Here is a 17,615-nt window from a genome sequence, read left to right as displayed (position 1 = left end):
TAACTGAGCAGAATGGCAACGGTGGAGTTGTGGGTTTGGTTGGAGGGAAATGTTTCTGGTGGCAGTGGCCCAGCAGATAGTGTAGCATTGTGTTCAAGAGTTGGCCTTCCTCTGTATAGCTGTGATCCTAATGGCTTGGAGTCCTTGCAGATCTCTGCAAATAAAAATAAAAGAAAATTTCACACAGTGAAGCTCTTTTGGGCTGAATGCCGCCCTTCCCCATTCTGCTCTTTCTGGAGATATTCAGCTGCAGTGGTTTATCTGTCTTAAAATGTTCCTGGGCAAGTAATATTTATTGTACCTACTAACATTATTATTATTTTTTTAATTCTGTTGTGTTTGGTTTTTTTAATGGGGAATGCTGTAGTGCTCCCACGTGCTCTAAATTTTAAAGCAGGCATTGCCCCCTGCAAGCTGATACCAGTGGGAAATGGTGTCTTTGTCAGGAATGCTTGTTATGCTCAAACATCCTTTTCTGAGCTTTTGAAAAGTCATTTTGCAGAGGATTTACTGAACCAGCAGCTAAAATCTGAAGTGTGTGTGATGTGTACAGTTGTGCACTATCTCTGGCCATGTATTCTGTCGTTGGGCTAAGAGTCTGACAACGTTGTCAGAAGCTATTTAGCTGCGTGGTAATGTCCTAGAGCCTCTGACACACTTACTCACTTTAGCCTAGGCCTTGCAGTGACATGTCTTAAAAGCTATGGACTAGCATTGCCCCTGCCTGTTTCGAGCTAGCAGGCCATGAGTGCTTAGGTTCCTGTACCTAGTAAGATAAGTTTGCTCCGAGACTTGAGTCTGTAGCTTTTTTAATGAGAAAGATGAATTTTCTTCAGCATAGGCCTGGTTAGGAACAAATGGATTTTCCTTCAAATGGCTATCTTCAGCTGCTCCAGAGAGGTGTAAGGCACGTATAATCTTAGTTTGGCCTTAGTTTGCATGAGCGTTAAAGATGATCATTATTACATGCATGATCATTATTACATGTTTCCATTCCCCATATCTTTTGTTCATTCAATCCCACAATGAATGATGTCCAATTAATAAGCAAAACTTTTCAGTAATGGTGCAATGATCCTTCAAATAACAACCTTTCTCATTACACAGCTTTGTTTTATGCCCAAACCATTTTGACTAGAACTCCTGTGAAGCTGAAAGACTGGTTTGGATCATCAAATGATCTTAAAGGTGTAATATGGATTACTTTCTGCTTAAGGTTTGAAGAGTAAGAAGAGAATGTGGCTGATTGAGTGAAAGCGTCTTTGTGGACCTCTGTCTTACACAGGCTGTGTAGAAAATGCTGAAATACTAAATATATTTCCAACTTTATACCTAAAATATTAAACTGATTCATACGGATTGATGTAGAATCTCTTTCTCTAGTTAAAGAAAGACTTTACAATACTGAGCTACGTTAATACTCATGAACATAATGGTCAACGTAAACATTTCTGATGGCATGGTGATTGTGGGGGAGTCTGGGTAGAGTAATCTCATCCTGCTTGTGAAATGTACTGTTCTTCTATAGAATTATCTGGCTGGAATTTAGAGGTTACTTCTGAAATGTTCTTGCAGATAATTGGCAACATTCCATCTTAGGAAAGAAAAACTGCTAAGGAGTCTGTCATCAGCGATTCAACTACAGCAGGTCTCTTGAATGATCCCAAGTTTGACATTAATCCAGAATATGAAACTATAACATACATGCATTTTGACTGCATGCTGTTCTGTTTAATGCTTAGTAGTCATCCTAGAATTCTAAGCTACAATAACTGATCAATAAAAAGATGCCACTTCTAAATCTTAATTGTATTTTGTTTTGTTCTTTCCCTGCCGCCAAAACAAGGATAAAACAGACACAAAAGACCATAGTGGTCTCCTAGATATTAATATCCTGTTAAAGTGAAATAAATCTGTTCTTGAAACATAGCACTGTTGATAGCAGGTGCTATTTAGTAGGATATGCTTTATTTTCTTTGAGCTTTTATTTGGTATTGGTTTTGTCTGTGTTTTAGCTTATTTTTAGTTTGCACTGTTTTGACTGCAGTGGTTATCTTGAAAATCCCTTTGTAAAAAGAATGCAAAATGGAGAAATCTTTGTCACTCTTCCTGCTGTCTTTTTCACAGAAATTCGATGTCTTCTTTAAGAAAAGGAAATAATGAAAACCGCAAGAGCGTATTTTATACCACCGAAGAGTGGGAATTGCTGGATCCATCCCCAAAAGACTTGGAGGACTCAATGGCTCTGGAAGAAAAGAGGAAACACCTGGCAGAAGGAAGTAAAGGTAGAAGTGGGAGGAAGGAAAGGGAGCGTATGCTTTACCTTTAGTGTAGTGTACTGTGTTATGTCTGTCTACAGGAAATATGTGGAAACTTATCTTTTCTTCACAAACCACATCCAGAGCTCTGTAAATTCCTTACGAGGTGTTTGGAGCCCCTGCCATTCAGATAGAATAAGTACGAAGCCTTGTTAATCACTCTTTCAGGTTCCCTGAGCATGTTACCATCTCTAGTTTTGTCACTTGAGTTGCAAAGTTACAGGATGAAGGGAAATGCTAAGGCTTTTGATTACTAGGTTGAGTGTCGCCCCTTGAGGCAGAATTACCTTTGGACTCTAAAGTATGTAATACATGTTACATTGGCTTGCTTCTGAAATGGAGAAGAAAATAGGGATGTATATGCAGTGCTACTCATCTGTGCATGGTAACTGGTTCTCACATTGACCAGTGTCTGGCATAACCTTGTGAAGACATATTTACAGCTCCTTAAGAGTGCTTTAGCTGACATGCAAGTGATTTAATCTGTTAGAAAACATCCTTCTCTCTAAGATACTCCTGTGGTTATATGAATGGAGGTGAAACCTTACACTGAATGCATCTTAAAAGAACAGTATGCTGTGATAAGTGACGTTTTTGCTTTGATCAGTTCTGAGCTGTTAGTTATTTGAAGCAAAGTTTACTTTGCCATAGTTAGGGGTACTTTTTATTTTTGTAATGAATTGTAAAGTTCTCTTCATGTATTATTTCACAAGTATTAATTTATGAGATAAAACTTTTGTCTGGGAGGGGAGAAGATTTTGAGCTGTATACTTTTCCCACCAAAGGAAGCGACTTGGAAAATGAGCCATGTTTAACACTATTGTATTGGACTGTTTAAATACTGCTTAAAGTCTAATTTTAATGAGCATATTTTTAAAAGGAAATCTGAATGCTTTGAAATGGCTTTTTACTGAGTGAACTGAACTAGAAGAAATTGTTTTATGCAGGACTGACTAGTTCAGCTTTTCCATTCGATTTTGGCCGCATTCCACACAAAACAAGACGCCCGTTAAAAGACATGATTGGATCAAGCAAAAACCGGAACAGCAGTGAGTCTTCTCCAACTGAGTGGTGTTCTGGTAATGGCAACAAACTAGTCTCTGAACTGCAACTGAAGTATCAAAGCCAGCAAGAAGAGCTGGAAAAGCTGAAGAAAGATCTTTTAAGCCAAAAGGTAATTAAACCTTCAGGTAAAGTGCACAAAACCGAACTGATCTGGCAGATGATTGTGAGTTTACCCTTGATGACTATTGAACTGTGTTAAGAGCTGGCTGTTTGTTATGAAATAATGGTGCTAAATGAACCTTTGTTTTCAAAAAGTCTTAAAACAAGAAGGACCAAGATTTACATCTGTGAAGATTAGATCCCTGAACAATACTTTCATTTGCAGTGTTCACTAACTTGGTTTATATATCTTTCTTTTCTGAAGCTAGCTTTCTCAGTGTCTGCCAGTATCCTGGCAGATAATCACGGCTTCTTTTGCCATTAATACATGTAATTCCTGAGGAACTACTACTTTCAAGTCTGACTGGTTGTTTTTTGATTCTTTTAATTCTGGAGGAGAGAGTTGGGAATGGGGCTTTGCTTTTTTTGCAAAGACCACAGAAACTCATTTTCTCCCTTATGGCAAGTCGGTTAATTACTTGGCTGATTCTGTGGGAAGACTTTTCTAAACAGCCCTCTAAAGACTTCCTTTTCGGCAAAGTGGCACATATGTTTTTTCTCCTTTTATTTTCTCTGCATCTGTTAGGGAAGATAGCGATTAGTTATCTTTCCCTTTTCAGTTCTGTAATGTTCACCTGTTAATTTTTTGGGCTTAAGCCCTCTTCCTATTTATCTTCTTACAAGTAAGCCTTTTTTAGTTTCCAAGTAACTGCTGGGCCACAGTTGTCAACTACTCTTCCCAAACCTGTTGTAGCCTTTCTACATAGGATCCTTAGCTCAGTGAAAGATATTTAAGCCATCCATATAGGCCAGTCATTGTAAGGTGTTAGCCTGCTAGAAATCATGTCATGTAAGTATTCCCTTTTTTTCTTTAAAACACCACCATGAAGTCTTTTATAAGCTGATGATTCAGATACGAAACCCATTCTAAAGCATTCTTTTGCTCAATGTTAGATTTCTAAGTTACAAAATTTAGAAACTTAACTTCATTACAATTTTTTTTTTTTTAAATTCTCAGGAACTTGTGCGACTTCTGCAGCAGACAGTCCGATCTTCCCAATATGATAAATATTTTGCAAGCCGTCTTTGTGAGGGAGTTCCCAAAGACAAATTAGAGCTGTTGCACCAGAAAGATGACCAGATTTTGGGCCTCAATAACCAGCTTGAAAAATTAAATCTGGAAAAAGATAGTCTCCAGCAGGAAGTGAAGAATCTGAAATGTAAAATTGGAGAACTCAACGAGCGGCTGGGTATGTTGATGGAAACTATTCAAGCTAAAGATGAAGTGATCATGAAACTCTCTCGTCAACTCAGCGAATGTGAGGACAATACATCCTCTCAAAGTGGAGCAGTAAATTCTGCCATGGCCACGAGTACTAATAAGGAACTGCAGGAACTGGACAGACTAAAAGTAAGAGCAATGTCTCTCTTGATGGATAGGGGAATCTGTACTCCCTATAAAAACTACTTTCTAGTCTACTATACTGTTTGAGGAGATCACTACAGCAGTTCTCCAAGATACTCATCAACTGAGGCTTTCTGTGCTTGGAATCTACACTTTGAACTGTTATGTGGCAATGTAAACAGGACTTTTATACTTTGAACTGGTCTAGACATCTATAGTACAGTGTCCCATACATTCAGTAATTTAATCATTAGTGTGGAGGAAGAGTGATGTGAGGAATAATCAAAGGAACAGGAAAAAGTAAGGATAAGAGGAAAACATGGGCATGGAGATAAACAACCAGAAAGTTTGTGCTTTTTATAATATGTTTTTAGGTATCAAAAGTGAGGAAACAGAGAGCATGTGGAATGGCAAAGGGAAACTCTGAGGAGAAAAAAGGAGGAGGAGTGCAAGAACCTGTTGTACTAATGCTACTCCAGATGTTATCAATGCACTTTTTTCTTTCCTCTAACCTACCTCAGTGAACGTGTCAGAAGTTCTTAATGGAGTTACTGAAGTTACCTACTTTTGCTCTAAACATGCTTTCTTGCCTTTAGATAAGTGTTGTATTCCAAACTGATTAACATTCCAAGGGATTTGGAATAAAAGTCATTAATTTAAAATATGTATAAACATTTGTGATTTTCTTTCCTATATGTGAGCCTGGGAAGTTTTAGAAAATAAAATTGAAACCAGAAATCGGTGGTCTTGGCAGAAAGGAGACCAAAGCTTGTAGATGCTGTGGGAGTGTGGGAGCATTGTAGTTGTTGGGAGGGTACCAACATTCCCTCATCCCACAACCTCAGGTTTCAGAGGTAATATTTGTAGCCTGGAGCTGAGTGGTTTAGGCAAGGAAGCTTATTGCTAAGGACTTATGTTTTTGTATGGAGGTAGACATCAAACTTGTACTTTAAATGAGGGCTGGTGAGGGTAACCAAAACCCAAGAGGCATTTGCCCCCACTTCTTGTATTGCATGTTATGTGCTTCTGGCTGATGGACAGCATCGTGACCTCTCTGGTGTGTTCAGCATGCACGTTTCTGTTCTCCTCCTGCCTCGTGCGGCCTCGCAGGGCTGGGCCTGCCCCGTAACGGCAAGCAGCAACGAGCTGCCTTCTGCCGGGAGTGTAGCCCTGGAAGGGATGCAAGTGAGGTACAGCACTGCCCTGTACACCTCTGTGCTCAGATTTGGCATGTGTATTTGACTTACGTGAAGACTAGAAATAGTAGTTCATTTGATTCGATCCTGATATTTTTAATAATTTCTATTGGTAGCTGCTTGTTTGGTATTCTAAGGTATACTTTCTCTGGTAGGCATTTGCTGTTTGTAAGATATTTTTATTAAAAACCCAGTTTGCTTTTTTTATCAACAGGACAATCTTCAGGGTTATAAGACCCAGAATAAATTTTTAAATAAGGAGATTTTGGAACTTTCTGCTCTACGAAGAAATGCAGAAGCAAGAGAGAGAGAATGGCAGGCAAAGGTCAGACTAACATAACGTGTTCTCATTTTGTCAATGTCTAAAGCAGTTTTCAAAAATTCAGTTGTAAATCTGCATAGGGAATGTAACTGGAATGAAAATGGAACGACTTAAATACATTAAATATGATACCTTAAAAAAAAAAAATTAAAAAATCCCTCCCAAACCCAATCCTTACAAACTAATCTTTCTGAATGGATTTTTGAAAGAAGTAATTGACTTTAAAATCATGTTAACCAGTGGAACTTTTTCGTAACTTATGAACGCAGACATATATATTTCTGAAAACATTGTTTCCCTCAGAATTAAGGCTGTAATAATTTTCTTGAAGTATGCAAAAGACAGGATGCCTAAGGATTTGATATGCCACTGAGTAGAGCTTTCATCTTCTGAGCACAAAGGATGATTGGGTATGATGAATGTGACTTTGCAAGTGTATTTCTGTATAGATGAATTTGAATGTAGGGAAGTTGCAGGTATATAATGCCTGGGGCTAGGAAAAACGCATGCATCTGTAGCGAAGGCAAGATACCTATAGCTGTGGTTTGGTAGGATTTACTTCTGAATTTTTGGGGAACAATGCACACAGTGGCCAGGTCTAAATGCTGTATTTTTGGCATGGAGGTGTGTGTTTACAGTTCTTACATGCTATTACCTAACTCATATCTTTAAAACGCCATTTAAGTTCTTTTTGTTCAAACATGCATAGACTAAAGCTGTTGCTTTAAAAACACAAAATGATTGAATTGTACTTCATACAATGTAATGATAATTAAAGCTTGCTCAGATTTTCTGCATGTAAAACTATGTGGCAGAAAATCTCTGGTCTACTATTTTGCCTTAAAAGACTTTCTGTAAAAAGCCACAAGTATCTGAGGTTTCTTTCCCAAGCACTTTATATATAGAATTTTACAGTAGTGTAATAAAATGCATATGTAACTTTTGTTTTCCAGACATAAGGGTTTCTTTATGCTTTCCGGTGCTACAAAAATGGGAAAGTAAAGCTGACTATTCTTGACTTACAGGTTTCTAAGCAACATAAGCTAATAGAATAGTATTGAACCAGATTTTGGAAGAAGTGTGGTACAAAGTAAGTTTCTGAAGACTTATAATGTTATATGTTGTTTTCTGCAGTACACTAGCTTGGAAGCGAAACTCTGTCAGATAGAAAGTAAATACTTGATCTTGCTTCAAGAAATGAAAACTCCTGTTTGTTCTGAGGAGCAGAGTCCTGCTCGTGAGGTCATCACACAGTTATTGGAAGATGCCTTGAAAGCAGAAACTAGTGAACAACCAGAACAAGCATTTTTCAAACCACACCTGGTCAGGTAATTTGATCCTAAAATAAATGTGTGTGTATCTCGGTCACTGGACCTGGTTCTAACACTGGAAAACAGACAGTGGGAATATATTTGCAGGATTTGGGGTTTTTAATGTATTTCCCTTCATGAATAAGAGTATCATCATGAAATCTTTTTGGCTGTATAAATACATTTATTGTTTTATTTGAGATACAGTATAAAACTTAGACTCAAATGTTGCCATATAGCTGCTGAAGGTGAGCTAGTGGAGAGGTGCATTCAGTTGAACTTGACCCTCCCAGAGGAGGCCACGAAGATGATCTGAGGGCTGGAGCACCTCTCCTATGAAGACAGACTAAGAGAGTTGGGGTTGTTCAGCCTGGAGAAGAGAAGGCTCCAGAGAGACCTTAGAGCAGCCTTCCAGGACCTAAAGGGGCCTACAAGAAAGCTGGGGAGGGACTTTTTACAAGGGCGGGTAGTGATAGGACAAGGGGCAATGGCTTTAAACTGGAGGAGGGAAGATTTAGATGAGATGTAAGGAAGAAATTCTTCACGGTGAGGGTGGTGAGGAAGTGGCACAGATTGCCCAGAGAATCTGTGACTGCCTCATCCCTGGAAGTGTTCAAGGCCAGAATGGATGGGGCTTTGAGCAACCTGGTCTAGTGGAAGACACGTGTCCCTGCCCATGGCAGAGCGGTTGGAACTACATGATCTTTAAGGTCCCTTCCAACCAAACCATTCTGTGATTCTATGTTCTTAAATAAACTGCTTAATCTGTGTAGTAATATATGTTGGAATATGGGCATGATGTCTTTTGTATATGGGATTATAAAAATAATTATTAAATAAAGGACATACTTTAGAAAAATGTTTAAATAATAATTGTTAAAACTTGAAAACTATGGGGAGTGGCTTGAGGGATATTTGAAGAAACTTTAGGATGAGAACTTGAGAGTTTCAGGGCTACTGAACACACTTTTTAAAGCCTTTTTTTCTTTTTTTTTCCCCATCACTTTCAGTGAATATGATATATATGGTTTTCAGACGGTCCCAGAGGATGATGATGAGGAGAAACTAGTAGCAAAATCACGAGCTTTGGACCTGAGATCGCTTTCTCTCAGTGAAAATCGAGAGATCTCCACAGGAGTAAAATGGGAAAACTATCTTGCAAGCACAATGAATAGAGAGATGATGCGCTGTGTAGAACTGAAGAATCTTATTCGATCTGGAATTCCACATGAACATCGTTCCAAGATATGGAAATGGTGTGTCAATCTCCATGTTAAAAAATTCAAGGACAGCGCTGTTCCTGGGTACTTCCAAACCTTGCTTCAAAATGCTCTGGAAAAACAAAATCCTGCATCTAAACAAATTGAGTTAGATCTCTTGAGAACTTTGCCAAACAACAAACATTATTCCTCTCCAACATCTGAAGGGATCCAGAAGCTGCGAAATGTGCTGCTGGCATTTTCATGGAGAAATCCTGATATAGGATATTGCCAAGGGCTCAACAGGTAAGATTTTGCAAATCTTGAGGTATAACTATGCCGTGAAATACTTAATGAGCCTTTCAAATCACATGTGTAGCAACATGCTTTTGGACGGCAATTTGCCTTATGGGTTATATGTTCATAATTTATAATGTTTTAGTAAACAAATAACTATCACGTTTTTATAAAACAATTAAAAAACAGAAGACCTGGATCATGAAACCTGGAAAATCAGCTTGGGACAAGAACTGGAACTGGAATTAACTCACATAAGACATGGGCTACTTAAGTGTACTTTTACATTGTCTTTATGTCAATTGTAGGGGATTTTTTTGCTTTTGTGTGCAAGAATTTGTTAGTTTTTTTTCTTTTGTTAAACAAACAAAAATAAATACTTGAAAGCTTTTTGTACTGTTAAGGCCACAAATTTCAGCGTTTTCCTCAGGATGTCTTCAATCAGAACTGCAGTAATCAACTTAAGGATGATTCTTGTGTTACAATGCTAAGAAAAATTGGAAGTCATTGCAATTGATGTTTGCAGAAATAGTTTTGGTATTTTGAGATCTGTAGTAAAGGAAGGTGTTATTTGAAGGAGAAGCAGGTGTGTTAGTTGAACCCCCACCCTCATCCCTGTAATATAATACTATAGATGTCAATTTGTGCACTAATTTATGTACTAGAATAGGGTAAAAGACCTGAACTAGGGCAGCTTTAAAACTTGGAACTGCACTGGAGAAGTAGTAGAATAGGGGTAGTGAATAATGTAGTAGAGATGGTGAGGTGGTGGTGGTAGCAGTAGTAGAGGGAGTGATTATTGGAGTAATAAGTATTCTTTTTCTGAGTGTTCACTAGTGGTTACATTCTATACGTAAATCATACATTTTTAGTATTAATATTGTCACTGGCATGTCACAAGACATATCTGAAGAACACAGCTGTTGCAATCTTGGAGCAACATGTCTCTGGTGACTAGAAGGTGTTAGAAATGCTTTTGCTAAATTTGAACTTCCTGTGCAGCATTATTTTCTCTTGGCACGTTTTTGATTTTACTGTAAATAATTTTGCATTTGGGTATACTTGCAGAAGTTAAAATCAAAATAGGTATTTATTCCATGCTTTAGTCCTCTTAAGCATTTAAAGTGTGATCACCTTATTATGCTGTGTAACATTGGAAGCAGTTCACGTTGTTACAGCTCCTCTTGCATACAGAAATAAAACAAATTTACGTGGAGAAATGTATCGGAGGTAACATTTCATATTCAAACAACTGTCAGTAATGTGAAGTAACTCTTTATTTTTTTCTTTCATAATAATCATTGGAAACAGGAAAACCAGGAATGCTGCTGCTGTTTAATCTTTTTTTTTTTTTCTACTTTAAGAAATTCTTAAAACAAGTTTAGTCTTTGAAAAATTTTAGAGCTTTTTCTTTTCCTTAAAAGACAATGGTAGATAAAGACGGAAGTGTTACTTATATTTATCTTAATGGGTGTAAAGTAAACTTGCTAGAAAGGATTTTTCTGAACTTAAAATAATTTTGTGTAAAATGCAAACCATCTGTTCTTTCTCCTTTTCAATAAGGAAGGTTCAAAGTCTGGGAATTGGAGTAGTATATTTAGGACTTGGAAACTTCTAATTATTTTGCCTTAATTCCTGGAAAAATGCCTTCTTGCAAATCACTTTGCTTTCACCTTTGTCAGTTTCTTATTTAACTGAATAAAAATACTTGGTGTGGCTGAGAAGGCATCTCATTGCCCCATCTTAAACTTCATTAACAGTTCTGCTGTTTAGTGCTCTCCTGTTAATACATTTATCTCTGCTGAACAGAAACAAAGGCTTTATTGCAGTTGTTCTTAATACATTTTGTGATGCTATAATAATCTCTTTCTCCAAATAAACCCTATTTTCAGATTGGTAGCAATTGCACTTCTGTACTTGGAACAGGAAGACGCTTTTTGGTGTCTGGTAACAATAGTGGAAGTTTTCATGCCTCGTGATTATTATACTAAGACACTGCTGGGATCTCAGGTATGTGCTCTGCCAAAATAAAGCCTCGTCCTGTAAACTGCAGCCAGTGAAAAACTTTCCTCTAGAACTGTCTGATAGGCCTTTTTGGGGAATGTGTTGAGTTGACAGAGGTGAGTTCCAGATACCAGGGCCCTTGTTTGATCAAGGACTCAAAGTATAACACTGAAATAACTCTTCAGTGACCTGCTTGGAGCTCCAGTCCTTAACCGCCCTTCTGATTATTAGCTTTACAACATGGACTGAGTTGATCTAGAATTTCTGTCCTCGAAAGTTGGGGAGTAGTTATAGGTTCTCTGGGAGAGAGGAGGTGAGAATGCATTTTGCAGTACTGTGAGCAGTATATACTGTAGCATTCCTGTGCTCCCAGGTGATGCTCTGGTATGTGCTGCCTCCTCCCAAGTCTTTGCCCAGCTTATTCTCTGCTCCTGCATCAGTGCAGCACTAGTGACCTGTAGTAGGAACACAACATCTGCGTTTGAGGAGCCCTGTGAGACTGGGGGTGGACTGAGAAGCTAAAGGTTGTGGGTGGCCACGTATGTTTTGGGTGGATCTAGCTTAAAGTGTTGAATACACAGTCCTAGGTTTTCTGGTTAGCTATTGAAAAACTTGCGTTTACAGATTGGTAACAGCCCTGCTTTGAATGACATATGTGTTTGGAAAATTAGGAGCAGTAATGTCATATTTGTCATCTCTTTAGGTTGATCAGCGAGTATTCAAGGATTTAATGAGTGAGAAGCTTCCACGACTGCATGCTCATTTTGACCAATACAAAGTTGACTATACTCTTATAACTTTCAACTGGTTTCTTGTGGTATTTGTGGACAGTGTGGTTAGCGATATCCTTTTTAAAATCTGGGACTCCTTCCTATATGAGGGAACAAAGGTGAACTGAATGAGCTAAGTTTTTTCAATTGTTACCTGGTAACAAAAATACTGTGGTGTTATTGAGTGCAGGATGGAGGAATGTTGTTTCACAAGAATCCTACCAGTTAAAATCTCTGCTAGGAAAAAAAGGGAGGAAATGTGCATGAATAACCAGCCAAAACATTTTCATTTTATCTGTGTTCTGCAAATTAAAAGCTTGAGTTACATGGAAGAATTCTAAATGTTAGTATTTTCCTTTCACTACCCACCATTTTTTTTAACCTTTGAAAAACAAAGCTATAGCCAGTGCTCTTTACTCCTACATGCAGCTCTCAATTAGTTTTAAGTAATTATCTCAAAATGAGAGCTACTCTTGTAAAGAGGAAAGCTTAAGTGAAGGAGGCAGAAGTTAGAAGTATTGAAAAGATGTAAAAATTAGTTGTAACCAAGTGCTAATGTTTAGCTTGTCTCTGCAGCAACTATTTGTTTTATTTCTGCAGACATTTAAAGTACAACTGACAAGCAATGATATCTGGGCTTCTATCATAAATTAAGGGGTAGGGCTGATAAAATTTTCATGTGTTTCATACTTGTTGAATTGCAGTGAAATAAAATCGGTGTAGGAAAAAAATCATTGGATTCAAACACAGTAATAACGCTAAAGCAGATGTTGTAGGCAATTGGAAAGAACAGGGGAGTTATAAAACAAGTAGACAAAAACTGAGTTAGCTAGACTTCTTGTTGGTCTCATCTGAGCATTCTAACAAGCGGTGGTATTCTGGTTGTGTGTTAATTCAAATTGGCTTTAAGCATCATGGTATTTTATGAAGGCAGCCAGGTACAGACTGACAAAGTTCAGAACTTACTGAAGGCTTTGCAGAATGAAGGGAAATAATGCTTTTTCCAGCTCATGCCGAAGTTGATTGACAAACTGGTATCAGAAATTCCTTCAGCATCAGTCCCCCAGTGTGTTGGGAAAATTCAAGGCGTTGGAAAACAACCTGTTTAAAAAGCAAAACTTTAGCTCTGAAGTAACTTAGTAAATGCATTCAACAGGCCCAGCAGTCTTTGTTCTACAACTGAATTAGGAATTCAAAATTTCAAAGAATTCGTATGCTATAAACCCAGTATTGTATTCTGGATAGAACTGCAGAACACCTTGCCTTGGTTACAGGCCGCAAGAGAAGTTTTTTGGTGGCTTTTGGAAATGGGGGACAGGGCAGGGAGTGGCAGGGAAGGGAGATAAAGGAAGGTGTGATTAGATAGCTCAGATGCAACCTGTAGGAAGAGTAACGCTTTTCCTTTGAGTTCATAATAGATAATAATGAGAATCAGTGCATTGCGTTCTTACATACAATGTTTGGTTCTTTATATTTTTATCAGGTAATATTCCGATTTGCCCTGGCACTTTTTAAATACAAAGAAGAGGAAATCTTAAAACTGCAAGATTCAATGTCCATTTTCAAGTACCTTCGATATTTCACACGCACTATACTTGATGCTAGGTGGGTAACTCAAACTTGTGTGTAATCGAAGGACTTGTAATGGGGCATGCAAGAAGTCTGTTGTGGGGTTTTTTGTTTCGTTTGGTTTTGTCTAGATCTTAATTTAGATATAAAGCAATTAGAAATGAAACTACTACTAAGATTTCTCATGAGTAGTTTTATCTAGCAGAGACAAAAGCACAAGTGATGAATGCGTAATTGTAGATTTTTGGATATAATAGAGATTACTTTGCCAGGTTGGTCTCATTTAGGAGTTGTATCATGGTAGCAACACTTAAGAATTTCAACCATAGGTGAAGTGTCCCCCTGTGTTGCGGATACAACTTATGTTGTAAAATGTTTTACAATAAATAAAAACACATCCTGACTCTAGTATTAAAAATGTGAGCTGTGACCCACTAGGTTTAGATCTCTTATGCATCATTAACGCATAAGCTAATGCTACATCACTCCAGTTGATTTGAAGATACACTTTGAAGCAGAGAATAAATTCAAGTTAGATACTCTTGTGTTCTTCAGTCCTTGCATAGGAATTACAGCTTGTAAATTAAGGTCTAATGTTTCCAGGTTCCTAGTTTCAAGCCTGTAGAGCAGCAGATTAATGTTAAAAAGAGAAGTTGTATTGGGATCGGTTTAATGTCTGAAAATGTTTTGCACAGGTATTGAAACTCACTGATTTTGAATTTAGGACAAAATCATATAATGGAATCTGAGGTGTTTGTTTTTACCATAATAAATTCCATATGAATTTAGGCTTATACTTTGGTTCCTACTGCAAGAGCTGTGTATTATTTTTACTTCCTGTGTTTCAGTTTTGACTGGAGAGAAGTTAAAACTGAATAATCTTACTCTGTGCTTAAAAAGGATTGCTGGGACTGATGCAGGGAGAATGTTCTGCAACTGATTTAAATGGTAGAAGTCTTGGTAACAGATGTTGCTTCCTCTGCTAAAACCTCTCCAAAAACTCTTGAGAGGGAGCTGTGTGGTGCTTTGTATTTTAGCATTCCCCACTTTGATTTGAAAAATGCTGGCAGTTGTTCTACTCAGCTGTTTGTGACCAAAATAAATGCTGACTCTGATTCCAAATCTGGAAGTGACAGAGAAGTATGTACTTGATTTTGGGAAGAGGGTGTGCACATATTTTTAACAGAAAACAATGAAAAACCCACAAGCTTGTGGATATTTTGTAATCGATAAATAGGCTAGTTTATAGCTTATAATCAAATGTGTAATATGTAGTACCACAGCAGTATTGCCAGAGAAATGGAGGGATGGGAGGGGGGGGATAATTCAATTTTTTTGCTCTTACCTAATTTGAAAAAAAAAATTTGATATTGATCAGAGCTGCAGATCTGGCTTTCCCTTCCTTTTCCAATTATGTAACAGAAAGGATGTCTTGGCTCTCCTGTCTAAACTTTCTGGTGCTGAAATAACCTATTTTAAAGATTTCTCATATTGCTGGAAGAGATCTCATTTTGGTGTTAACAAAATGAGCTAATCGGGTATGTTTGGCCGATGGTGAGTTTGGGTGAGGACAGAATTCAGTGCATCAAAGATATTTACAATACAAATATGCTCTGTGCTGGTCTGTAAATCTGTTTTCTTAGGTTTTTAAAAGTTGGAGTTGAAAGTAGTGGTGTAATGCCACCTAGGGGATAGGAATTTGCCTGGTGGAACTGATAAGGCACGATTCAAACCACCTAGTTTCTTATTCTACCATTTTTCTACAAGTTTTACAGTGTCAAAATTTAAACAATTCAAAAGCATGTAGAATGATGTCTTTCCTGATATGGACAAAAAGTCATCTTGTTGTATAGCAAAAATTCAGAAAAGTTATTTTTATAGAATTCATGGACATCCTGAATGGGTTAGAAAACTACTTTGCACAGAATTTTGAAGTTTAAGCGCTCTAGCAGAGAAAAGTCTCTACAGATGTGCATAATTATACTCTAGGTTATAGGATGTCATAGTTAGGTTTTTCTACAGATGAAAGGTGGTGTTCCATAGCATGTTGTGCACACGTAGAGAAGCTGTTGGAACACGTTCTGTTTATAATAGCAGGAAATGTTCTTGTTCAGTCAAAAATACAAACCTAGGGAGAGCTCAGCCTTAAATAAACTGTCGAAGTAAATTTTCTTAATATTTGGATTCATCTGATTATTAAACTAGAATAAGTTAACTTCAAGTTCCCCTTTTTCCCTTAGTAAATAAAGAGATTTTTTTTAGATCTAGATCAACAGTAATGTTGTAGTTAACTCTGTCTTTGGACTGATTAGGCAGATCAGTTACTAGTTTTGCTGTGACTAAACAATAGTATGATGCAGCATGACTCCGGAAGGATGATGGATATTCTTGTGGTACTTTGCTATGTGATCTGACAAGCTTGCATTGACAGTAGCTCAGATCTCTATGCTCCAGCCAGCAGAATGCCAGAGCTTTCTTGCTGTATCATAAAGTTTGGCTTATACATGTTTTGTATTGTCCTTCTCTGTATTTGTATTATCCCAGGCTTTATCTGCTGTCTTACACCACTTCATTATCTTGGATAACTTGAGAGCTGACTCTCCTGGGATTAAATGAGCTTGAGGGAGTTATATGGAGGAAGTTATCCAATCTATAATCGGTAACTGGATGTACCAAGTATTCAGTCTAGCCAATGAAGCTTTGATTAGCCAAGCGTACATCTCCTCTTCAGTGTTGTCAAGGCTGCAATCACTATAGCATTATATAGAGTTTGCAGGTGGCTTTGCAAACTGTTGAGCATTGATAACACTTTAGCACTTGAAATAACTTTAAAACTGAGTGCTTTATAGAACTTCCTTGCAATAGTGATAACTTCTGAGACCTGTCAGGTGTGTGAAAGAGACCAGAGATATCAGCCATATACTAAATATTGATATGGATGAAGTTCAAAACTGATTTAAAAAAAACACCAGTTATGAATGATTGTCTTCTAACATTGTGTAATCTTACAGGAAACTGACTGGTATTGCGTTTGGAGACCTGAATCCTTTTCCATTACGTCAGATCAGGAACCGGAGGACCTATCACCTGGAGAAAGTGCATCTTGAACTAACTGAACTAGAAGCCATTCGTGAAGACTTCCTGCGTGAACGAGAGACATGTGTAGAGAAAAGAGACCTTATTAGTGATGATGAGGAGGATAGTTGAAACTATTCAACCTAAACTTTTCTTTGGGCTCGTGACCAAAGTGAGTTAACCTCCAAAACACTTTATTAATCCTGTCAAACAGAATGTAACCTAGTTGCTTTTGGAAATATGCAGGACAGATTTCCAAACCCCAGCACTTTCAGAAATATTGCTTTGTATGGAAGCCAAACACTTCTGTTTACATTTATGTTCATGGAATTGTATGTAGAGCACTTAGATATCTGTCTCAGTTTAGTCAATCAGCTGAATTACCAGTTGTTTTCCCACAGTGCCCTGTTAGTGCCTGTGTGTGAAACAGTAGTAAGAAAAGTCCATGCTCCATCTCCTACATTTGTTGCCATTCTGCGGGTTTTTTTTATGTAATCGTGTTTTTTTGTAGCACAGGTTCAGTGTGGGAAGACAGCATATTTTTGGTTTCAGGTTGGTTAAGTACATGGCTTTCATCATGTTGCCCTTGAATAAACTAGCCATTCTTGAGGTCACAAACTAGAAAAGTATGGAATGAAGCACAGGAAGAACTTTTACATTCCTCTGTCTGTTCCTGAAGTGACATGAAATGGATCATCAAACAGAACACTTGAATATATGTATTAAAGGTAAATAAGTACCTATTTGTCACTGAATGTTCAGTGTATATCGAAACAGTGATATCAAACATCATTTATGCTTTTCTGGGCAGCTGTGTTGGTAAAGATTCTCGTTAATGCAGAGGGGTTTATACATCAAATTCTGTTTAGTCAATTTTATTTCTAATCACTTTTTTGATTGCAGTGTCTCAAAAAAGCCACAACCAAAATCCAGCTATTATGGAAGAGGAATGGATCTTGTCACAGGAGTACCATGTTTTAATAGCT

The 17,615-nt window shown here is 37.6% G+C and overlaps 1 protein-coding gene across 1 annotated transcript; it reads left to right on the top strand.

Annotated features, from left to right (window-relative positions):
- Positions 1 to 1,432: 1,432 nt before the first annotated feature.
- On the top strand, positions 1,433 to 16,798 carry TBC1D2B (TBC1 domain family, member 2B). Its single transcript, XM_009694813.1, has 11 exons — positions 1,433 to 1,482; positions 2,128 to 2,285; positions 3,266 to 3,492; positions 4,501 to 4,893; positions 6,298 to 6,408; positions 7,540 to 7,733; positions 8,726 to 9,220; positions 11,104 to 11,221; positions 11,919 to 12,104; positions 13,469 to 13,590; positions 16,566 to 16,798. The coding sequence occupies exons 1-11, from the start codon at positions 1,433 to 1,435 to the stop codon at positions 16,759 to 16,761; spliced, it is 2,250 nt and encodes a 749-aa protein (XP_009693115.1). The 3' UTR covers positions 16,762 to 16,798.
- The last annotated feature ends 817 nt before the right edge of the window (positions 16,799 to 17,615 follow it).

The sequence above is a fragment of the Cariama cristata genome, unplaced genomic scaffold (assembly GCF_000690535.1).
Source record: "Cariama cristata isolate BGI_N322 unplaced genomic scaffold, ASM69053v1 scaffold29472, whole genome shotgun sequence".
NCBI lineage: Eukaryota > Metazoa > Chordata > Aves > Cariamiformes > Cariamidae > Cariama > Cariama cristata.
The sequence above is the reverse complement of the archived record's forward strand: the minus strand, read 5'-3'. Positions and strand labels throughout refer to the sequence as shown.

What these genes read in the sequence shown, in the direction of transcription:
- TBC1D2B (XM_009694813.1), top strand. Translation starts at nt 1,433, where the DNA reads ATGGTCAACGTAAACATTTCTGATGGCATGGTGATTGTGGGGGAGTCT. An exon ending in AAGATCTTTTAAGCCAAAAG is followed by an intron (nt 3,493 to 4,500) that starts GTAATTAAACCT and finishes TTAAATTCTCAG; the next exon opens with GAACTTGTGCGACTTCTGCA. An exon ending in CGCACTATACTTGATGCTAG is followed by an intron (nt 13,591 to 16,565) that starts GTGGGTAACTCA and finishes GTAATCTTACAG; the next exon opens with GAAACTGACTGGTATTGCGT.